This window comes from Zea mays, chromosome 7 (assembly GCF_902167145.1).
Source record: "Zea mays cultivar B73 chromosome 7, Zm-B73-REFERENCE-NAM-5.0, whole genome shotgun sequence".
In the NCBI taxonomy this organism is placed as follows: domain Eukaryota; kingdom Viridiplantae; phylum Streptophyta; class Magnoliopsida; order Poales; family Poaceae; genus Zea; species Zea mays.
Window position 1 is genome coordinate 3593298 of NC_050102.1, and position 25193 is coordinate 3618490.

At 41.2% G+C, this 25193-nt stretch overlaps 2 protein-coding genes and 1 pseudogene across 2 annotated transcripts; 2 read left to right on the forward strand and 1 right to left on the reverse strand.

Annotated features, from left to right (window-relative positions):
• The first annotated feature begins 13132 nt into the window (after positions 1–13132).
• LOC542352 (pathogenesis related protein 4) lies at positions 13133–13871 on the forward strand. Its single transcript, NM_001111929.2, has one exon. It carries the CDS (start codon positions 13214–13216, stop codon positions 13703–13705), a length of 492 nt encoding a protein of 163 aa, NP_001105399.2. The 5' UTR covers positions 13133–13213; the 3' UTR covers positions 13706–13871.
• Positions 13872–17586: 3715 nt separating this feature from the next.
• On the forward strand, positions 17587–19492 carry LOC103631919 (uncharacterized). Its single transcript, XM_023300652.1, has 4 exons — positions 17587–18812; positions 18886–19010; positions 19102–19173; positions 19273–19492. The coding sequence occupies exons 1-4, from the start codon at positions 18733–18735 to the stop codon at positions 19347–19349; spliced, it is 354 nt and encodes a 117-aa protein (XP_023156420.1). The 5' UTR covers positions 17587–18732; the 3' UTR covers positions 19350–19492.
• Positions 19493–20879: 1387 nt separating this feature from the next.
• LOC103631920 (probable solanesyl-diphosphate synthase 3, chloroplastic) lies at positions 20880–21673 on the reverse strand (annotated as a pseudogene).
• Positions 21674–25193: the final 3520 nt, after the last annotated feature.

Consider the following 25193-nt stretch of genomic DNA (forward strand, 5'->3'; position numbering starts at 1 on the left):
CCAGCTATATCTGCATCGCCTCCTCAAGAAGACCTCCTACAAACTCCTTACCTGTAACAAACCCAATGTCTCTTACTTTCGTGTATTTGGAAGCAAATGCTACATTTTGGTGAAGAAAGGTAGACATTCTAAATTTGCTCCCAAAGTTGTAGAAGGGTTTTTACTAGGGTATGACTCAAATACAAAGGCGTATAGAGTCTTCAACAAATCATCGGGTTTGGTTGAAGTCTCTAGCGACGTTGTATTTGATGAGACTAATGGCTCTCCAAGAGAGCAAGTTGATCTTGATGACATAGATGAAGATGATGTTCCAACGGCCGCAATGCGCACGATGGCTATTGGAGATGTGCGACCACAGGAACAATAGGAGCAAGATCAGCCTTCTTCCTCTACAATGGTGCATCCCCCAACTCGAGATGATGAACAGGTTCCTCAAGAAGAGGCGCGTGATCAAGGGGGAGCACAAGAAGAACAAGTTATGGAGGAAGAAGCACCACTGGCCCCTCCAACTCAAGTCCGAGCGACGATTCAGAGAAATCACCCCGTTGATCAGATTCTGGGTGACATAAGCAAGGGAGTAACAACTCGCTCATGTTTAGCTAATTTTTGTGAGCATTACTCATTTGTCTCTTCTATTGAGCCTTTCAGGGTAGAAGAAGGCCTTGCAGGATTCGGACTGGGTGTTGGCCATGCAGGAAGAGCTTAACAACTTCAAGAGGAATGAAGTTTGGAGCCTAGTGCCACGTCCAAAGCAAAATGTTGTGGGAACCAAGTGGGTGTTTCGCAACAAGCAAGACGAGCACGGAGTGGTGACAAGAAACAAGGCTCGACTTGTGGCAAAAGGTTATGCCCAAGTCGCAGGTATGGATTTCGAGGAGACTTTTGTTCCTGTGGCTAGGCTAGAGTCTATTCGAATATTATTAGCCTATGCCGCTCACCACTCTTTCAGGTTGTTTCAAATGGAAGTGAAGAGCGCTTTCCTCAATGGGCCAATCATGGAGGAGGTGTATGTGGAACAACCCCCTATCTTTGAGGATGACAGGTACCCCGACCATGTATTTAAGCTCTCTAAGGCGCTCTATGGACTTAAGCAAGCCCCAAGAGCATGGTATGAATGATTTAGAGATTTCTTAATTGCTAATTCTTTCAAGGATGGGAAAGCCGATCCCACTCTTTTCACTAAGACTTGTGAAGGTGATCTTTTTGTGTGCCAAATTTATGTCGATGACATAATATTTGGTTCTACTAATCAAAAGTCTTGTGAGGAGTTTAGCAGGGTAATGACTCAAAAATTTGAGATGTCGATGATGGGCGAGTTGAACTACTTCCTTGGGTTCCAAGTGAAGCAACTCAAGGACGACACCTTCCTCTCCCAAACGAAGTACACTCAAGATATTTTCAAGAGGTTTGGGATGAACGACGTCAAGCCCGTGAAGACACCTATGGGAACCGACGGACATGTCGACCTCAACAAAGGAGGTAAGTCCGTTGATCAAAAGGCATACCAGTCTATGATAGGTTCCTTGCTTTATTTATGTGCTAGTAGACCGGACATTATGCTTAGTGTATGCATGTGTGCTAGATTTCAATCCGACCCCAAGGAATGTCACCTTGTGTCTGTTAAGCGAATTCTTAGGTATTTAGTTTCTACGCCTTGCTTCGGGATCTGGTATCCAAAGAGGTCTACCTTTGACTTGATTGGATATTCAGACTCTGATTATGCTGGATGCAAGGTTGATAGGAAGAGTACATCAGGGGACGTGCCAATTCCTAGGAAGGTCCCTGGTGTCTTGGAGTTCAAAGAAACAAACCTCTGTTGCCCTATCCACCGCTGAGGTCGAGTATGTTGCCGCAGGACAGTGTTGCGCGCAACTACTTTGGATGAGGCAAACCCTCCGGGACTTTGGCTACAATCTGAGCAAAGTCCCACTCCTATGTGACAATGAGAGTGCAATCCGCATGGCGGATAATCCTGTTGAACACAGTCACACTAAGCACATAGACATCCGGCATCACTTTCTGAGGGACCACCAGCAAAAGGGAGATATCGAAGTGTATCATGTTAGCACTGAGAACCAGCTAGCTGATATCTTTACCAAGCCGTTAGATGAGAAAACCTTTTGCAGGTTGCGGAGTGAGCTAAATGTCTTAGATTCGCGTAACTTAGATTGATCTATAGCATACATGTGTTCTATGCCTTTGATCATGTTACTTCATGTATTTATGTAGTTTGCTGCTTATCTATGGTGCTCAAGTTGTGCAAGGGATCCCCGGACCTCACAAGTCCATGTGTGAATGATGCACATATTTAGGGGGAGATGTGCTACAACTTGACCCTTTGAGACTAATCTGTTTATTTGAGTATACTTGATGTAGTCTCAAAGGTGCATTAAAAGGGAAAGGTGAACTTGGACAATGAAAAGACTTCCACTGCACTCCGGTATTAGTGTACTTATTTCCAAGTTCATTCTTATGCTCTTATTGCCTTTTTGCTCTTAATTGACATTTTTGGTGAGGCAATGGGGTTAAAGGGCCAAGAATGATCCTGTTTTGGTGCTTAATGCCAAAGGGGGAGAAAATAAGGCCAAAGCAAATGGATCAGCTACCACTTGTGAATTTTGAAAACAATAGAGTTAGAACTTGTGATTTGTCCAAAATACTCTTATTGCAAAATTTGGTCTCTTGTGGGGAGAATTTATGATTATGGGAAAAAGGGGGAGTTTTGGCACTTGATCAATTTCACTCTTAGATTATCTCTCTTTATGCCTAAACAAGTGAGTCTGACTTAGAGATAGGAAAATGAATTTGATTTGCAAAAACAAACCAAGTAGTGGCAAAGAGCGATCCAAATATGCCAAACTGTAGTAAAAACAATTTGGTATTCAATTGCATTGATATTGCACTTCTTTTGGTTGCTTTTGATTGTGTTGGCATAAATCACCAAAAGGGGGAGATTGAAAGGGAAATGTGCATTTGGGCCATTTCTATAATGTTTTGGTGATTAAGTGCCCAACACATATTCTCTAAGTTCTAAATATGCCCAAGATTGAAAAAGTGCAAATCAAGGCATGAGGTATGTTTCTAGACTTAGTACATTGGTTTTTGTATACTAATATTTGTCTAAGTGTTAGAAATAGAGAAAAGAAGAAAAGAAAAGAATTGCTTAAGAGTTGGCTCGGGGCAGCCAAAACTCAGCTCAGTCTGGCACACCGGACTGTCCGGTGGTGCACCGGATAGTGTCCGGTGCGCCAGGCTGGTCTCTGGTGAAAAGGTCGCTCTCGGGAAAAGTTTGGCGGCGTACGGCTATAATTCACCGAACTGTCCAGTGGTGCATCGGATTGTCCGGTGAGCCAATCGTCGCCACCGCAACGGTCGGCCGCGCAATCCGCGGGCGACGCGTGGCCCGCGCCAACGGTCGGCAGGGGGCACCGGACAGTGTCCGGTGCGCCAACTGGCCCAGAGCTGCAACGGTTGTCTACGCTAGAAAAGGAAGGAGATCGGCACCGGACCATCTACAGTGACTGTCCGGTGGCGCACCGGACTGTCCGGTGCGCCACTCGACAGAAGGCAAGGATGGCCTTCCTTGCTGGCCTCCAACGGCTCCTAGCTGCCTTGGGGCTATAAAAGGGACCCCTAGGCGCATGGAGGAGACACCCAAGCTTATGAAAAACATTCTAAGACTCCAAGACTCCAACTTCACGCATTCAATTTTTTGTGATGGTGACTTGAGCTCCATTTGAGTTGTAAATTTCGTGCGTTGTGTTTTGAGCTCAAGTTGTGACTTGTGTGCGTGGTTGTGCTGTGGATTTGAGTCTTGTGTGTGTTGCTCTTCCCTCCCTTACTTACGTGCTTCTTTTGTGATCATCATTGTAAGGGCGAGAGGCTCCAAGTTGTGGAGATTCCTCGCAAACGGGAGAAAGAGTAAGAAATAAAGTCGTGGTATTCAAGTTGATCATTGGATCACTTGTAAGGGGTTGAGTGCAACCCTCGTCCATTGGGACGCCACAACGTGGAAGTAGGCAAGTATTACTTGGCCGAACCACGGGATAAAAATCGTGTGTCTCTTGTGTGCTTTCTCTTTGATTGTCTGTGTTCGCAAGAGCTCACCTCATAAACTTGATTAACTCGCACTAATATCTTTGTAATCAAGTTTGTTGCAATTTAGTGTTGATTTTACAGGATCACCTATTCACCCCCCCCCCCTCTAGGTGCTCTCACTAACAGGTATAGCAAACACTTTTGTAATTGTGCCAAAATTGAACATGTAGGTCTATATATTGTAGGAACGCACCATAAAAAGTTTGGTGGAAAAAATAAAAAGAAATATACTTTGATGAGTGTCAAAGAAAGACACTCGGCAAAGCCTTACTTTGTCGAGTACCCACAGAGGGACACTCGGTAAAGAAGTTAGTTTGCCTAGTGTTAACTCCAGACACTCAGCATAGTTAACAACCATCAACTATAGACGACTGCTGATGGCCATATGTCAATCGTCGCGTTTCACCGAGAGCTTGAAACCCGGCAAAGTCGTCTTTACCGAGTGTCATTGTGCGTCGAGTGTGTTGCTCTTGGCAAAAGAGGTCGGTGCCGAGTGTCATTGTTTGCCAAAAGTGGCACTCGGCAAAGGTTGTTTTCTCGAGTGCCTGGTAAATTGCCCTCAGCAAAGAGCTGGGCACTTGGCAAAGAGTCTGATTCCGGTAGTGTTTCTACCTATATTTCTCAATGCACCACACCAAAGGTAACAAGGACTTTTTTGCTCCAATACCGCTTCAAGTTATGGGCTCTAGTCAAGTCGAGGTGAAGTCCTAATGGACTCCCTTGAGGTCCTTCAAAAACTGTTAGCACGAGATCGTGGCCTTAGTGAGGAGTCCCTAATGTCCTCAAACGCATTATGTTGTTAGCCTTCATCGTCAATGTCAAAGGCTAGCCTCAATATCCACCTTAATTGTAATGTTGGGGGCCTTTAGGCACACGGAGCATTGCCAATATTGGATGCTTTTATGCTCGTTATGAGCTATACTGTCAGCCAAAGAAGGTCACTATTAATGGTATTGTGAAGGAGGGTCAGTTTGGCAACTACTCGCTTATGCCTTGGTGGACTCAAAAGGGGTAGGAGTACATGATCTCCTTGGCTGACAATAATAATTGCATGAATGATTGGGACCGCTACTAAATCTATGTGAAGATACCAAGGGCTACCTCTAAGGATTCAAGAGTCCAGGAAGTTTTTAGTTCCTCTTAGTGTCCAAGATTGAGAAGATGACCCTAAGACACACATTAAGGCTAAAAGATGTGAGGGATGTCAAGCTTGTGAAAAAGCCTTCCGATACATTGTTCGTTATTACGAAGGGCAAGATCTAGTTGAGGATTTCATTACTATCCAGATTTTGCCCTTGGGTTGGTTCACCTAGAAGGATCCTACTTTTGAAATGGTGTACGTGACAATATTCGAAGAGGTTGATGGTATACCCTTTCCACCCTTTAGCCTTAGTAGGACCAAAGGCGAGACAAACATTATACTTGTCGTGTGCGCTAAGGGCTCAACATGTGTGATTCTTAGTGACATTTCTAAGAGAGAGTATACTACTTGAATTTGTACGGTGTGCCATATGCCCCGACTGAACCATTTTTTAACTTGGCATGAAATATGCCCCTACGAGGTCTCGGGAAACTTGTGAAGATTGTTTTGGAGAAGGCCAATGGTGTGGAAAATGTTGTGCTAAAGGTTGACTCAAGCAAGGCTAAGGCAAAAACAAAAGGTTGTTTTGAGTGCCCTCGTGAAGAGAACAACCTTAGGGGGAGGTGCTTCAGTGAAGGTCATTATTGTTGCAAATGATGTAGAGGACATGGATAAGGCCTTTGAGGATGATTTTGGCAAAATGGGGGAATCCACTAGGTGCATGCAACTGTAGAGTTTGTAGGGCCATCTATGGTGACCAAAGGTATTAAACGATTATCGACATATCTATCACAAATGTTTGGCGTAGTAATATAGAGTTTAGTATGCCAAACGATGATAGTGATAGTGGTTCTAAATATCTATTCGTCCAAAGACTACCAGATAAGAGAGGGATCTTGGAATTCATGACCAACGTCAGTCAACAAAGGTTATGCTTTCGAAGGTGGACCTTTAGGCTTGAGAAAAGTTCTTTCGAGTAAGGTGGTGGATCATCAAGCTTTATAGGTAGTTATAGTAGTTTTCTCTAGTGGGGGATTCTGACTCCATCACATGGTTGGGTGATGGCTTGAAGGTTTTTGACAGTCGGCTAGAGGGGAGGTGAATAGACAAAACCTAAAATTTATTACTAAATACAAAAACTCAAACCTCGATTAGGCAATAGAACGAGAAGCAACTTGATCGGAGTGAGTGAGAGTAGTTCTTATTGCAAGTTTTGCTCAATATGATTGTAGAATTACTTTGGGAGCAACACAATTGATTTATAATCAAGCACAAGCAAGAGAACTAAAGAGAGAGAGGGAGAGGAAGAAACAAGTCACAAATCAAACTGAACACAAAGACACAGGTGATTTGTTTCCTGAGGTTTGGCTCCAAATAACCTACATCCCCATTGATGAGTCCACTTAGGATGTGTCTTTTTAACCCTTTCCCTCTTTCAAACGATCACTTAGAAAATTTGAGTATAATTTCTCAAATCCAAAAGACCGAAGTCTTCGCAAGGATCTCCACACAACTTTGGAGTCTCTTGCTAGCTTTACAAGATTGAGAGTGAGAAAGAAAGAAACTCAAGAACACAAGAACTAGTTGCAACAAACTCGAGAATAAATACTCCATAAGGCACTAAACTTCTCTAGCTCAATTCTATGGAATGTGGCACTTGGGAGGAATTGGATGACTTGGAGTTGTTGCAAGCAATGAACGTATGTTTGATGTAGCTCTTGTGTGTCTTGAATACTAGTTGGGGATATTTATAGCTCCAACCACACCACATAGCCATTGGAATAAAGTGGGGAGTTCTGCTTTAACTTCGGTGCACCAAACCCTGAACAATAGTGGTTCATTGGTGCATTGGACCCCATGTTAGTCTTCTATAGTAGGGAGTCATTCTGATGGCGACAGGCTCTGTTAGGGTGCACTGGACTGGGTCCATGCGCCACTGGACCCTGACATGTCACCATGACTGTTGGAATAAGAAACTGGTCGTTGAAGCTTGAAGGTCCAATGCACATGGACCCATGGTCCGTTGAACCAAACGACTGAGGACTATTTGTGGTCTTCTCTGCAATAATGGTTCGGTGCACATGGAATCATGGTCCGTTTCGCTAAGCCGACAACATCGGTTTACACAATCTCTGCATAAACACTCCAGTGCTCCTAGTGTAGCTGGATTTTTGTAATCTTTGGCATATCTTCTTCTATTAGATTTGGCTGCATTTGAGAGTATTCTCATGACTTAGACAAACATATCTAGAGACTATCCAACTAGTCTAAGTCATGGATCTTGAACATTTTGATTTCTCTAACTCATATTCTAGTTTTGGAAACTAGCTCCAAAAGAGTGAAACTTCAAACATGAGCTTTCCAACCTATTTAGATGTGTTACATAGGTTCCTATGTGTGTTTAGAACTTATCCAAAGTGTAGAATTACTGCAAGTTCCTCTTTTTCAAGTTTTACCCCTAATTGGCTAGAATTGAGATGTTTCGGACTTAGAAACTTCGATATTGATCTTATGAACCCGTGAATCATAAACTTGGCAAACTAGTTAGTCCATATGGTTGTGATGGTCATCAATCACCAAAACAAGTATAAAAATAGATTAAAACTCATTTCCCTTTCAGCTTCTATTATTGGGGCTAAATATGTTGGTACCTAGATTGATGAGACAGAAAATACAAGAACATTAGGGTGTGACATGAAGATGGAGATTCTCGAAGGTCCTGAAGCCTAACATGGTACCTCTGCTGCCCAAATGTTTTCTTCTCGAGTTATTTCTTTGATTGATGGGCTTGTTCTAGCTTGGTGGTTAGGCTTGCCACACACACTAGGTTACCAGATTAGATCTATCATGTAACTTACTTGTATTCACCCTTGTTGATGCCCTATTCTTGGACTATATAAGGAGAAGTGGGGGACCCCCTGAGAGCACATGCCAGAACATAACAGATCAATAGATCATTAACCACCAAAACATTGGGCGTAGGGTATTATCTCACGACGAGAGCCCAAACCAACCTAAGGGCTTGTTTGGATTCTTGTGGCAAACAGTTTGCCAGCTACTTTTAGCACCTTAATCTCTGAACAGACTGGCTAACAAATAGGCTAATTGTTAACCGGAGGGCTGGCAGACTATTTGCCATTAGCCATTTGACTTTGCTAATAGGTGCTAATAGATTGTATAAAGAGAAAAGACATATATTAGCCAAGTCTCCAAACATGCCTTGGCTAATTATTTGTCAGCTAATTATAAGCCAGTGGCAAATAATAAGCCAGGAGGATCCAAACATGCCCTAAATCTTGTGTCTCTTCAATTCCCGATCTCGTGACATACCCTATAAATCCCCTGTTGAGAAATTCTCGACACAGGGATTTGAAGCCCAACCTTCAGAAGACTTTGAGCAGCAGGAGTTGACTATAGAAGGAAAGTTGTGTCTTTGATCACATTATTTTGACCTATATAATATTTACTATTATGTTCTCACATATGCATTGCACAGTTAGGTTAACCTAATAGGACCTATTAAGGGTGCCTAGTTTTATTTCCCTATACCATGTTTACACCTAGTTTACTTATTATTGGGTAGATTTTCTAGTGCTCTACTTGGTTATGGGATAATGTTGCAAAAGAAACATTGATCATGCTTTAGTATTGTTATTTATTGGTTTTATTGTTATTCATTATATAAGAGCACTATATTTAGTTGGAACATGGAGTGGTAACCTCATGATATAGTCGCTGGCGCCAGCAGCCATGGCGGTAGACGGTTACAAAGGCATGGACAGTAGTGAGGAGGAGGAGGTGTGGGCGCGTGAAGGCGAGGAGGCGCCGAATCGACGAGCAGGGGGGCAGGGAAGCGACGGATCTGGAGGGAGGCGACGTCGAAGAGAAGCACGGGGGAGAGGACACAATCACGACACATGGTGTGGTTTTAATATCTCCGATATATCTATTATCCAACTAGTCTCTATAGCGACCCACCATCAGTCGCACAGTTATCTCTATAGCGACCGACCATAAGTGGTTAAATTTCTAGACTTTTAGCGACTGACGGACTGTCGCTACAAACGTATTTAGTGACCAACCGCTGGTCCATAATTTTTAGCGACCAACCATCGGTCCCAAATAAGAGTCGCTAAAGATCAACCGTCGTGTATTGAAAATAGTGCAACCATAAGAACTATTATGGCTCTGGCCTTGGCTGATTAATTAGTGATGCTAGTTTGGGTTTGCCTTACCTAAAAGGGCAAGAGGGGGGGAGTTACTCAATTACACGTATGTTCTCAGGATGATCTGCTATGTGGTAGCTTTTTGACGAGGGATACCACATATACCACCTCGTTCTGAAACTTTAGTGGGCTCTCTCGTACTAGTGGATCTTTATAAATGCCTCGTAGTGAAGCCTGCTTCGGCTCCTCAAAAGAGGTGTATGGGAGTCATAGCAAATAAGTAATACGATTTGTGGGTAAAGATATACAATCTCTGTAGAGTGTAAAACTGATATATCAACCGTGTTAATGGTCATGAGCGGCTTGGATCCTCACATGATTAATCTATAGAACTAAATTAAATAGACTTGCATGTGACTTTTGTTAAATATTTTATTTATGATCTTTTATTTAATTGGGACGGTATAAAATCATACTTAGTAGTTGCTAATAAAATTTTGACCATAAAAAGTTAAACTGTGGAATGCTCAGCCTCAGATTATTCATTGCTAAGCCTTACACTACACTTTTCCTATACACTCGTTGAATACCAATCATAAGTATTCTCATTCTTGCTGAATTCGCTGCTCAGAACTGAGACAACATGAAGAGGACTATTATGAAGGGTTTGATGAGTTCTATGCTATCGTGGCTCCAGTCAACCTGCATGTGGCTTCTTATCGATCAATCATCGTCTAGTTTCTTTTATTTAGTTATTTTTAAAGACATTATATTGATATAATAATATTTTGTGACACTGGTTTATATACACTGAAGTCATCATATTTGTGTACAATTGGTCCTGAAGTCATCATATGCATGTGTGTAAAACTAGTTTTGGCGCACATATGAGATGTATCTAGATTTATCCTGAAATCCAGATGTGACACTGTCACAAGGTGATTTAAGGCTCGACCACCAAACCTCTCCAGGTATCATACTCTATGTATCCATTCGTGTTCCCCGCATCTTGGACAGGTGTTATGTCGTCCGCAATGCCACACTGGCAACACGATTTGCTCTATCATGTTATTACGCTATTGGTGTCCACAGGTGTCAGCCACCATAATAGCTAATTACCCGACTTTTTCGGTCTCTCGATCAAGACCCAACACTCGTCCTTCACCGCTTCTGGTACCGACACAAACCCACATAACATTCACCTTTGATGTATACCATCATCTCTGAACTCCACGACTGCACACAACAAGTAATTAAAGAGACATGTTGCACAAATACACTCACGCCTCTGTCTATACGACTCAATTCAAGACATTCCGCTTATTGACAATCATTGTGTTCGCATCGTTTAGTGAGGGATGGATGATGTGGCAGTTACTCGTGACTTGGGAGTACTTCGCTCAAATTCAAAAGAAAAAAAAATCGATACTCAGTTGGGACATCCGATCCACACAAATTAAGCAGCTTTCTTACCAGCCGAGCAACTCGTGTCGCATCAAGGTGAAAACTGACGTAAGCAACTGCCACATCATTCCTTAGTTTACAAATCGAATGAGTTAAGCAATTAAACAACAACGCAATCGTGATATGATCGAGTTTCTTCTTTTTTTTAAGAAATTACAACATCATTATCAATTCATCGATCACACGCCTACCGTCCTTTATTTCCCATTGGTGCACGTTCATGCAATCATACACGCAAACTTTGATCGGACTCGTACATATACGATTATGCATTAAAAAGAAATGGCATCATCGTTATATCAATTGTCATGTGTATCATTAAAGGGGTGTTTGGTTTTTAGGGACTAATTTTTAGTTCGTCAATATTATTTAATTTTAATTTCAAAATTGCTAAATACGAAAACTAAAATAAAGTTTCAATTTTCGTATTTAGTAATTTAAGGACTAAAATAGATTAAAACATATATAGCGACTAAAAATTAGTCTCTAAAAATCAAATACTCCCTAACTCTCTGCCTAACTTGCCACACTTTGCCTAGCTTTTCTGCCTAAGGTTAGTTCTTCAATTTGAACGACTAATCTTAGGCAAAATGTGGCGTATTTAGCCACGAACCAAACATGCCCTATGTTAATACTAGTAATCTACGTTTTTCTGTTAGCATTCAATGACATATAATATAATATGCATGGGTGCAGATACAATATTATCCGCCGCGAATGGCGGGAAAATAACGGTCGGACAGGTCCTCATTTCCAAAGTCACCGGTGACTTTTCCACACCACATGTGTTATGTGTAGTTGTGTGTTGTACTGTGCTGTGGAAATTCTACGTGCAAGCATCCTATTTCTTCGTACCAGACGTTTTAACCTTCAACACGCGCCGTAGAAATACGTCTTATATCTCTAGTAGGATATCCGTAGAATCATATAAGCTCTTGACTATCTCCCCATCATAAAGGATTTGAAGAACACCTAGCCTGTATTTAACCTTAATTATAATGGGATGTATAGTTGTATTTAAATATATTTTGATCACAAATTAATTAAAAGTGTGTTTGTTTGGAATTATAATCTATCCAGATTATATAATCTAACTTATTTTGAACTAACACTTAGTTCAAAATAATTTAGATTATATAATCTGGTCAGATTATAATTCCAAACAAAAATGATATCTAAGTATAATCGTATTTATAAATAATTTCCGAGGCCCCTTTTCCTGTCTGATGAAGATCGCTGAGGCTGAACATGAAATGACAGCAGGTTTCTTTATTGGCCAAGTCCCTTGAGAAAACCTAATGGTAAACAATTAGTCTTCTAGAACCCTAGCGAACCTTGTACGCGTTAAGAAACGGATTGGTCAAGCCAGCCGAGATCATATGAAGTAGATCTTCCGATAGTAAGGAGGTGTTTGGTTTGAGGAATCATTTCATCCAAAATGTAGTGATGCATCATGGGTCCATTCCTCAAATTTGGTGGGATGACCTCATTCCTCATATTAGTACTAACTAAATAACTATAAGGAATGAGGTGATGATGGATCAACTCAATCCATTCCACAAACCAAACAAAAAAGTGAGGAGTGAGAAGACGATGGACTAGATCATTCCTCAAACCAAACAGCTTATAAAGTTCAAAACTAGAGTTGAGAATAAAAACTATAGTATGCATGAGCATTAATCTCGGTCTCAAGTTTTATCTGGATAAAGAGTCCATATTAGTCCTGGTTGTGGTTATTACGACAAAATGTGGATCCTTTATCAATTGGAACTAATTAAGGGATTTTCACATGTCAGTTCCGAAGAAAAGCGTTCTATTCACCTACTATGTAGGTGAGGTAAAAAAAACTACTCTGCTAATAATACTTCATTCCTTCTTTTTTATTTTTCATATTTTAATTTGAAAATAAATTAAGGATGACCAATATTTAAGAATAGATGTAGTATATGAGATGACGGGTTCAAGCCTTCCAAGCCAATTTTCCTGCTAGTGTTCTCTAGAATGCCGTGCCCGTCCATTTTGTACCTCCTGCTCCCAGAGTCTAGTAAACGAAATCCATGTTTATCCGAAAACTTTCCTGCCGATCCTATACTGTTACTCGCTAATTTATTTTTAAACTAAACCACGATAAATAAAAAAAACGGATGAAGTATATGCTATCCAATAATACCGTGGAAATTCTTGGCTCCCTTGGAAGATCTTGAAGGCGCCACCATTGACCGTGACCATGCCAAGTGCCTACCTTCTGCAAATTATGCTATATATCTTGCTTGGACTTGCCCCTATATACGATTATAAATACCATGGCCAGCCACCACTCGCCACATCTCATGCACGCCGATCACACATTGGACTTGCACTGGTGCTTGCTCATAATTACTAGTTCATCAGCAAACAACAAACAATGGCACCGAGGCTAGCGTGCCTCCTAGCTCTGGCCATGGCAGCCATCGTCGTGGCGCCGTGCACGGCCCAGAACTCGCCGCAGGACTACGTGGACCCGCACAACGCGGCGCGCGCCGACGTGGGCGTCGGGCCGGTGTCCTGGGACGACACCGTCGCCGCGTACGCGCAGAGCTACGCGGCGCAGCGCCAGGGCGACTGCCAGCTGATCCACTCCGGCGGGCCCTACGGCGAGAACCTCTTCTGGGGCTCCGCCGGCGCCGACTGGTCGGCGTCCGACGCCGTGGGCTCCTGGGTGTCCGAGAAGCAGTACTACGACCACGACACCAACAGCTGCGCGGAGGGGCAGGTGTGCGGCCACTACACGCAGGTGGTGTGGCGCGACTCCACCGCCATCGGCTGTGCCCGCGTCGTCTGCGACAACAACGCCGGCGTCTTCATCATCTGCAGCTACAACCCGCCGGGCAACGTCGTCGGCGAGAGCCCCTACTAGACTGTCATGCATACTACAATTATATATTTATATACGCTTAATATTAATTTCAGCATGCATGCATATTATAAATAGTGTTGTCAACTCTGTATATCATTATATTACGATGATTATATTGTTGATGAACATAATAAGTCAATAAAACCATGCAGGCGATTTGTGAGCCATATTTAATTTGTGCTCTTATTTTGATCACTGTTTATCATTTTTCACAGGGCCATCCTGTACTAAACCAAAATCTAAACCACAGCCTCGTAAGCTAGCATGACAGAACGGTAAAATTAAATCTCTACTACTAATTATGTATGGAGTGTAGGCGTCCAACTTCTGATGGCGCACGTTCTGCCTCGCCCGCAACCCGCGTACACCCGCAGCCGTCCCAGCCGCGCCGCGCCGCGCCGCAGCCTCCCCGCTCCTTCCATCCACGCAGCCGCTCCTCCGCTCCTTCCATGCAGCATCCCGCTCCTCCGCTCCTTCCATCCTCGCCGCCTCTCGCATCCCGGCTCCTCCGCTCCTTCCACGCAGCCACCCCACGCTTGCATCCCGCAGCTGCGCGGCGCCGCATCCGGCTCCTTCCATCCTAGCGGCGATCCCCCACCCGCTCCTTGCAATCTCGCGGATCCGAGCAGATATCACACAGCCGCCCCACGCCCAAGCGCGCATCCCGCAGCCGCGCGGCACCGCATCCCGCCTCCCTCATTCCATCCTCGCTACGATCCCCCACCTGCTCCTTCCATCCTCGCGTCTCCGAGCGCGCTCGATCGGGTTCCCATAATCGCGGCTACCATAAACTCGATGGCACGCGTGTTGAGGGCATGGGGAGGAGGTGCGCGGCCGCCATCAATTCTGTCCTACCCATCTGCTCCGCGATCCCCGCCATTCTTGTCGCTCACCTTCCATCGACGATGCCGCATTGACCTCGGCAACCTCTGCCCACCTACAAGAACAAATGGGGAGGCGACTCGTTCAGTTGCTGCTCCCCTACCTGCAGAGGCGACTCGTTCAGTTGCTTGATCCTCTACATTCGCGCTCTGAATAGGTGTGTTTTCTGTTTTCTGTTTTTTTATAAGTCTCTTGAATTATTTAATTTGCTTGATCCTGGGCGTCGGATGTTCAACCACTACTCCCCTACCTGCAGATTTAATTTGCTTGAATTATTTAATTTGCTTGATCCTGGACGCACTTCTTCTATTGTTCTGAAATTGTGCTATGTGTGTAATACAATAGAGAGTTGCTTGGTCGTCAGAACGAGCCTTGTTCTGGGAAAAGCAAATTTTAGCCACCTAAACCTCAAGTTCAACAGTTCTGCCATGCTCTCAAAATGTTCATGTATCCAATGCTTGCTTTTGGGGAAATTAGTCTGTTGCTGTTATGTGTAGTGCTGGTAGTGGTACTAAGTCTCTTGAATTATTTAATTTGCTTGATCCTGGGCGTCGGATGTTCAACCACTACTCCCCTACCTGCAGATTTAATTTGCTTGAATTATTTAATTTGCTTGATCCTGGACGCACTTCTTCTATTGTTCTGGAATTGTGCTATGTGTGTAATACAATAGAGAGTTGCATGATGGGTAGGACGAGCCTTGTTCTGGGAAAAGCAAATTATAGCCACCTAAACCTCGAGTTCAACAGTTCTGCCATGCTCTCAAAATGTTCATGTATCCAATGCTTGCTTTTGGGGAAATTAGTCTGTTGCTGTTATGTGTAGTGCTGGTAGTGGTACCCTCGGCTGCAAGCCAAGAGTTTTTTCTTGCTGCAAGCCAAGAGTTTTTTCTTGTTTTTTTTCAGTGTGTCCAGGTGTCTTCATTCTGAGCCACAATTACTTTCTTTTCCATGTCACACACAAAAGACTGTAGCTTCGTTTGTATTTAAAGATTTTTTGACTATATAGCTCTGGAACAAACTGTCCTACTTACAATGACATGAAAGTAGGACAGTTTGTGGCAAGGAACAAACAACCATGGTTTAGGGTTTCTATTGTTCTGAAAGTGTGCTATGTGTGTAATTCATTTAAATCCAAGAACAAACTTCTGATGCTCCAATAACTTCTTCTGTTTATAATATGAATCAATTTATTTGTGGCAAGGAACAAACAGCCATGGTTTATATTCTATTGTTCTGAAAGTGTGCTATGTGTGTAACTCAGTTAAACCAAGAACAAACTTATGATGCTCCAAAATAACTTCTTCTGTTTAATATGAATAAATTTATTTGTGGCAAGGAACAAACAGCCATGGTTTATATTATATTGTTCTGAAAGTGTGCTGTGTGTAATTCATTTAAATCCAAGTTCGCTGTTCTGATTAGAAAATTGCAGTACTAACTGTGCTTGCTGTTCAATAACAAAGTTCTGCATCAGTAACTGTGCATCCATTAACCATCACTATAATTACAGATAGTAACCAGTACCAAACTGCACATACTCAATAGCTTTAAGGATTCAGCCATGGTTTATATTATATTGTTCTGAAAGTGTGCTGTGTGTAATTCATTTAAATCCAAGTTCGCTGTTCTGATTAGAAAATTGCAGTACTAACTGTGCTTGCTGTTCAATAACAAAGTTCTGCATCAGTAACTGTGCATCCATTAACCATCACTATAATTACAGATAGTAACCAGTACCAAACTGCACATACTCAATAGCTTTAAGGATTTATTTCTCATATCTAACAGTTTTCAAACCGAAATAGTGGAATAAGTAACTGTGCATCCAGTTTCAGTTTCAAGACTTGAAACTGAAACAATTTTCTTCTTCATGCTTGGAGTAACTCAAATTTATCTATTCATGTGGTTCGTGCAACGTTATTCTTCACTGCGACGGCAACGCCAACAGCAAACTTGGAGGTGTTGCGGCGCTGCACAACCCTTGGTTAGCCTTACTCCACCTCTGCATCCCCTCTTGCTTGCTTATTCCCGAATTTCAATTTAGTAACTCAAATTTATTTTGCTTATTCTTCATATGCTCATTAGTACTTATTTATTCTTCACATGCAGTTTGGTTAGAAAATTGCTGCAATATGTACAGAAAACTGGTTAGTTACAATATGGTTAGGCACTGATATGGTTAGGCACTGATATGGTTAGGCACTGAAATCTGTTTTTTGCCAAAACTCAGTGACAAATGAAATCTGATTTGAGTTGAACATATGCATTTTCCTGATAAAATGTATATGCATTATGTCTTGTTCTTATGTTTTCCCTAATATGTATAACTTTTATATGACATATGTTAATCTATGAAGAATATCTAATCTGAAATTTTATGTGAGGGCCTGAGGTGAAGTCTCCTATGTAGCTAATTATTTTTTCTTCACTATTTCAGTTCTTCTAGCAGTTGAACTCTGCTAATTGAAGCTGCAAAATTAACTTCGACATCAACAAGGTGAGTGAACGCTTCATGTTTATTTTTTTAATTGATGTGAACGGATGCAACTGAAATCAGATTTTATGCACCACTGAATATCAATTGCCATGCTTTTCTGCCCATAATAGAGGATGAGAACTGTTGTTACCCGTCATGTAAAAGAGCAAGTATCCTCGACAGACATAAGCGAACAACAGTTCTCATCCTTCTTCCGGTTTTTTATTGCTTGAAGGTGATCTGTTTTTTGCCAATACATAATTAAACTGTAATCTGATTTCAGTTGAACAACTGCATTGATCTGTTAAAGAAATACATATTTGTTCTTATGTATGTCGAGGCAGTTAACAGTTGTTTTTTGTGTTAAGTAATACATTGTTAAGTTTGTGTGTATTGGGGTTTTTTGTGTTGGGGTATAAAGTTTATATGCATTCTTCCGGTATATATCGGTTGATGCTAATTCGTAGAAAAATAAATAGTGGGGAGGCTTGGATGGTACTATACTTTGAATTCGGTGCACTTGCATCCGTTCACAGTTCTCTTTGTCATCTGCTTCTCTTCATGTTCTTTTCCGAATATACCATTACCCACAAAGGCAAACACCCTTAAGTGCTTCTCTTAATGTGCTTTTCCAATTACATCGGTTGCTCTGTGAGACAACCACTCACTCTGAATTTCTCACCAAAGTTATTCTTACCAATTGATGAACACATATATATAACAACCTAGGGAGACTGAATGCATAAACTCGCTTGACGACATGATGACTGATTAGATTAAATGGCTTTATAAAGTAAAGTACATGATAAATGATCAAGTTCCATATGCCAACATCACATTTTTGAACCGCGAAAGTATGACATGTGTTCCATTTAAATTTAAATTTGAAATTTTGTTAAAGGCTAGAAGGTTTTGATGGAACCGGTCATATTGAACCGAGAAAGAGACGCAGCGGACCGCATAAAACGGATGCCTATGTAAGTTATTACATAAATATATTTACACAGAATTTGTCTATCAAAGAAATTACCGTTATTTAGTCGTATGTTTAATATAGCTACAGGTTGTTCGACGACCACCGTGATGAAGATTTTTATGGGCTACCTCGGAAATACAGTATTGTCGCTCGGGTAGAAGTTAAATTCCCGATTGAACCACGTTATCGTGATAGACAACATTTTATTTTATCTGACATCAATGTAAGCCAACAATTATTTAAGTTTCATTTACAAAGTTGCATGATCTTCATACCATTGCCTATACTCCTACTGAAATCCTACTGAAATACTATTAGGGAGCCAAGATCGAGGCCATAACATATGTGTCCGTGACAGTTAAACATTTCAACAATTTGCTACATGAAAAGCATGTTTACAATATGCATAACGTAAAGTTTGGTCTTCATCCGGGGGAATTTAATTTTCGACATCTAAATGGTCCCATGGAATTGTATTTCAACCAACAAACTATCGTGGAGCCATACACAGTTCCAATTCAAATGCCGCCATTCCCAAAACATATATTCTTCAACCTTGATGATATTGCTGAGTTGCCAAACAGGACTTTAGTCGATAAGAATATATTGATCTTGGCTCGATATATTCCATTGATCGTTTAAACAAAATTTAGTATTAATCCATTTATAAATTGTTATTTTTGTAGACATTATGGCTATTGTAGTCCACATGGATACAATTCATCGCACAATGTGGGGCCCTTTCAGAAAGATTGTTATAATGGATGCTAGGTATATTCCATTAATTGTATATGTCAAATCTATGTATATTACTAACAAATTCTTACCAAATTGAATGTCGTAGGGGGTCTTTACATATCATTAAAGTTTGGGGTGACCTACTAAACAAAAATGCACTCCGTTGGGCGTTGGCTAAGGAGGATTATGGCATAATAATTGGGACTATGTTTAGGCGGTTCAGAAGACAAGGTACAACATGTCTTTACGCCTTGCAAACACATCTGTCACTAAGTTTTGCTTTATAATGATTCGTAACATAAATTTAAATGTGTAATTCTAGAGTTCCTCGAGTCTTCGGATCATACCGCAATACACTTCAATCCGTTCCATCACAACGCCCACTATTTTGGACGTAAGTATACTCTTAAAAATTAGTTACATTTAAATCGTGATTGTTCTCATTAAATCATGAACTTCGTGTAGATGTGATTAATTGTGCCATTCATTGCAGCAATTCAAAAAGCTTTGGTGGCGCGGAACAACCGTCAGTTTGCTGTTACATTTCTTGAAGAGCAAAGGCGTAGATAGATTCTACAATTTCACAAAGAGCAATAATTGGAACTATGTTTAGGCCTAGATAGATTCTACAATGATAGAATACATGTCGTACTGTTATTGATCAACCAAGAGCAACATGAGGCTGAATTGTAATACCTATGACATGGGTTTAATAAGAGATAGTTTGTGAATTTTTTTTGTTCCCATGATTAATAAATATTTTGTGCGAAAAATTGAATTCTCGTAATAATCTGTATGGGTTACAAATATTTATATATTGCAAACAAACTCTAAATATGTATTTTGTCTAACATGCGTGAAATTCCTGAAAAATAATATGAACAAAATTAATGCATTTTGTTGGACAGGTCTGATCACCTCAAAATTTAATGAATACAAAGTGTGGACGTTAGTGGGAGACTTTGCAAGTTCGAAATTTCCTTCTTTAAACAGTTTGTTACCCTCAGAAAGTCCTCCACCTCAGAACTAGATGTTAATCAACTCAAAATAACAAACTCAGAAACATGGTTGTATTTCTATCAAGCACTCAAAAGGCAGTTAACAGTTTGCTCAAATGAAAACAAAACAAAAAAAGTTATATAATTCGTATATACATGGACATTTTGAAGTATGAACATTTCAGCAAAAATGCACTTATGATAAGCTCACTGGGATACAGATTTGCACAAGTTGAGGGGCTTCAGGAATTGTATTTAGAAACGACTGACAGCGGTGGAAGCCGGCCACTGATCCTGCGAAGCAAACCTCCTCCCTTAGTTTTTTTGAATAAATTCATCTCAACGGTTGACTGTGTTTGTGTACCTCGGTGTAGTTTTTTTATTACAAAAAAGGAAGGAGCAGCATTCATAGGTGTAGCCCTTGCGTTGCTACGGAATCAATATACTAAAATCCTTCACCCAATGCACAGGAGACAGAATTGAGATATACCAAAAATTGTAGTGTTAATACCTTAAAACCACTAATTTACCAAGCCTGAGAGATCCATTACTAATAATTTGATATCATAATGACCTTTAAAGATCTCATATTTGGGAAAGCTTCAACCAAAGAGATAGTACGAGCTTTGTCTATACTGCTGAAATTAAACCATAGGGGACAACAGTAGTATATAAATGAAATAAAACACAACAGGGTAATGGAACACCTTGCCTCGGCCTTGCCTAGGACCTCGTCGGGTACTGTCGTCTTTACTTCTGCCTCCACTGAAACCTAACAGAGAAATGGAAGCAAGATCAGATAAGGCTGCGTGGAATAGAGATAAGGCGAGGCCGAACACAGCGAGTGGGAGCAGCACAAATCACCTCGACGCCGGGTGCACGTAGATCCATACAAATATAGCGCACACTTTGTTGCTTGTAAGCATGCGCAGATTGCAAAACAAAAAAGAATGCTAAGTTACTGTATGGTTCTATTATTTACAAGAACTGCCAAGTAGAATGCTCGGTTACATGTAGGCGCAAGGGGCTGCGGTCAAACCATGGTTTCTTATGATTCTGCACAAGCTGTTACAGAATCAACATGATAGTAGTGGCCTGCTCAAAGGCTATCCCCAGATTTGTATGAAATAGTGCGATTCATCTGATTTTTCGGTGAAATGTATCTTCCCAAAGGGGCTGAATATAAAGATTTATATGGAAACTACCCCAAACCCCAAATGGAGATATGTACCTGATGGAGCCCTGATGGAGCATTCAAGTAAAATCCACTACTCAATCCCCTCAAGATTGTATTCCACCATCTTCTCAAGGGCACTTCTGAAGTCACTTCTTGGAAGGCACTGCAGATTTTGGATTGCCAAGTCACCCTTCTCTCTTGCAAGCTCATGTGCCCTCCGTATCCCACCACTTCTATGAACGAGCTCTATTGCAGCAGCTAACGAATCCGTGTCACTGAACTCAGAATCAATGATCTCCCTTAGCTCTGGTTCACTTTGCAAAGCGAAGATGACTGGAGCAGTCAGGTTTCCCTTTGCCAAGTCACTTGCTGCTGGTTTGCCAAGTTGTTCGGCTGACTGGGTGAAATCCAGCATGTCATCGACAACCTGGAAGGATAGACCAAGATTCCTGCCATATGCATACATTTTTTTCACAAATAGTAGTGCTGACGCCACTGAATATGGCAGCTGATTTTGTGCTGGCTGCAATCAAAGATGCAGTCTTATAGTAGCTCTTGAGAAGTTAGTCGTCAAGTGTGATGTCACAATCAAAAAGAGTGGAAGTTTCTGATGTCCTGTTTCCTGACATCAGGCATCTTCTCATCTTGTCACTCCTTAAAAGTGGTGTCTTAATATCCTTCTCAATCTTCTCAAGAGCTTCCATCATCAAAGGTTCAACAAATATTTTTGAACATCCAAGCAACGAACAGATAACAATTATCAATTAGTGCTATCAACATGCAGACATTCATGCTTGTAACAGACACAACTACATAAAGATAGAAATGTGTATAAAGATGAGAAAATTTACTGTTCCCTATATACATGAAAGAACCAAAGTTAAATGAAAGGGTTCATGTGATGCATCAATTAAAAAAATCATATAATTTCATTTGCCTCCTCCTACTCTTCTTCCCATGATTCTTTTACATCATCTTCTTCAACATCTTCATCAGCCCACTGATTTTTAAGTGGCTCGGCTTTCACAACAGGCACAACTGGCTGGAATTCTTCAGAATCTGAAATGCAGTATAGATTAGTTTCCATAACACAGTAACAGAGCATATGAAGGTGGATTCAACTAGCAGATACAGATGCCACTAAAATTAGAATGGTAGTGTGAACAAGAAATCAGACCTACACTGCAAGGGCATATGCATCAAGTATCTCCAACAAATATTTTTGAACAGACAAGCAACGAACAGATAATAATTATCAATTAGTGCTTATAACAGTCACAACTACATAAAGAACTTGAAGTCACAAACAATTATTGCTGAACTGCATAGATGACAGCAGCTAGAGTATAGTGTACAATTATATCATGAACTTGAAGTCACGAACAATTATTGCTGAACTTTGTTTTCATAACAAACTTAACACAACTTTTTTTTGTTCTTTTCTGCTACACACCCGTACACCACAAACATGTTATTAGCATAAATTTGTCTGCATACGCATCGCCTAAATCCATCTCAGAATCATCTGAAATAGAACAATCATCTGGATTTTCACTTAAAACATCCAATACATCATCATCATGGTGTATAATTAGTTTCCTTTTGTGGAAGTTATCAGTTTGCAAATATGATGAAGGAATGATTATTGGCGGGGGCACGGTGATGCTTGGTGGACGCCCTCGCTGTGTCCTTAATGTGTAGTAGAGATATATTGAACTAAATTGTGGTTGTACACAGAGTAAATGTGTGAAAACTTAACTAAGCCATTCCACTATCCATAATAGGGGTCTTTATGGAGAACGGAGAACCAACAGAAACATATCAGATGGAACTTAGTGATGGTCGCACACCATTGACAAACATCTCAAACACCATTAATATAGGTAAAGGTAATTACACTTGTGTCGATTAACGTTTATATCGTAGTATGTAGGGGAACGCTAATACACAAGGTTATATTGTAGCTGATGAAAATGGATCGAAATCGCTTGGACCAAATGTTGATGCTAAGGAACGTAAGAGGCAAAGGGAAAGGGAAAGATATGCCGCGATGACCGTTGAACAAAAAAACGATAAAAGTAGAAAGCGTCGTGAAGTAATCCATCTTGGTCCAGGTATATGATCATTGTAACAATTATTTTAACATATCCTCTTGTGGATTAGTGAATATCTATTAATCTTATTTTTTGGTTTTCATTGTGTTTCACAGTTAGTCTTTCAGATGGCTGTAGCACAATTGATTTCACAAACTTTGCAACACAAGGTATTGTGGGTATACCAGTCGCAATTTTTTGTAGCCATGAAAATCATTTTGTAGCCATGAAAGTCATTTTGCCACTGTTGATTTGGCAGTTCCAAATAATAACACTTCACCGACCAATAATTTTATCGAACGAGAAAGGCAAAGGCATAGAGAACGACGTGCAAAAATGTCAGTAGACCAAAGGAACGAGTTGAATAAGAAACGACGTGAGGCGCGACAACAAAACAAGGGACAACATATGATGTCCACTGTGTCAGGAGGTGATGAAACACGTCAAATTTAAATTAGTTTTCTGTGCATAAACCTACACTTAGAAAGTAATGTGTTCAATGTTTTTAGATGGAAACGAAAAAATAAATGTGAATCAAGATGATGATAGCGATTGGTTGCATAGGAATGAGACATTCAAGGCAAACGATGTTTTCACAACGAGAGACCTTCTGACACCAGGTACATGACTTTTCACTCAACTAAATTTGTAAAACAGCTGATTTCAGGCGGTTTAACGTATACATGCCTTATTCCAGGCGGTGAGCATGAAACGGTTGGTAACACGTCTAACCATAATTTGGAAAAGGCCGCCTACTTTAGAGAGCGGTACAAAAACTTAACTCCCGCCGAGAGGGAGTTTAGGCGTGAACGCCTTAGGTTGTACAATAGTACACCAAAGCGGAAAGGGTCAAAGATAGAGTACATACGAAAACGTAGAGCACTGTTGGCTGACACATTGAGTCATGAGTCCATCGCCATGGAGTCCCCAACATATACCCCTGAGGTTGTACACCCTACAACAGATGCAATTGAACCTGATGGATCCGCAGTTACCCCCTGCGACTGGGTTATCCCTGAAATCGCCAGTAACCCGTTCCTGCCAGCTTCAACACAGACTGAGGATGCCAATTCACTGCATATGTCTATTGGACCACTAAGACGTAAACAACATGTGCCACATGGTGAAAGACAATCTATCTTAGCCCGTCGAAACCGGCAATTTGAAGCATCCATTTCAAGGAACATGGCTACTGCGACTGATGATACCATCAATGACGCTGGGGAAGGGGATGATTGGACACAACCCCATATGACTGCAAAGATCAACAACAATGGTAATATACTATCATTGTTTTCAAGTCAGATGAGTTGTCGGTCATTTTGGCTGACCAACTTGGACGATAGCGTGTAGTCCGACTAAACGTGTGTTTCCATCAGTACAATGTAGGAGTCAATGCCATGGTGCTATCGTGGCAACAAATGAGAGTGCAAGTATGCCCGAACAAGGAAGTGGGGTTGATCATACCCAGTCGAAGCCAAGGGTCATTTCCAATGGTAATTGTTAATAATCTTTATTCGGGCTACATATTTTCTCTGCCCTGTTATCACGAATGCACATGTATTTTATGTGGCTTGTATTTTCACGTTCCAGTTGATGACGATGACGGTGTCGTATTTGAAGACGACGCTGATGAGAACGAGGGATACCTATTCGCTGGGCAATGTACTAATTTCAATCTTTGTATGATACCAATGCTTATATAAATACATATGTCTTACTCATTGTTTCCAAAAAATATCAGATGAGGATACCGATGAGGATATAGAGGTCGATGGTAGTCAAGATGAATCGACTGCCACTGATGTTCCTGACCCGTACGACAAGGTGTACAGCAACATCCCTGAAGAAACACATATGCTCAAGACTGTTCCCAACTGCGGTTATTGCACCGCGAAGAAGTTTGAGTATGAGACACCTGGTTTTTGTTGTCGTGGTGGGAAGGTTGAGCTAGCCCCACTGGAGACCCCTCCCCAACTCAAGAGGTTGTGGGATAGTGCAGACTCTGATGCTAGGCACTTTCGTGATAACATTAGGTTTTTTAATGGCCATTTCTCTTTCACTTCCCTATACTGTTGCCTCGATAGTATGACAACTAATGTAAGGGATTCTGGTATATACACGTTCCGAGCACAGGGCATGATGT

Coding starts and splice junctions, on each gene's coding strand:
- LOC103631919 (XM_023300652.1), top strand. CDS start 18,733: ATGGCTATTGTAGTCCACATGGATACAATTCATCGCACAATGTGGGGC. Junction 18,813..18,885: donor ATTGTTATAATGGATGCTAG/GTATATTCCATT, acceptor TGAATGTCGTAG/GGGGTCTTTACATATCATTA. Junction 19,011..19,101: donor TAGGCGGTTCAGAAGACAAG/GTACAACATGTC, acceptor GTGTAATTCTAG/AGTTCCTCGAGTCTTCGGAT.
- LOC542352 (NM_001111929.2), top strand. CDS start 13,214: ATGGCACCGAGGCTAGCGTGCCTCCTAGCTCTGGCCATGGCAGCCATC.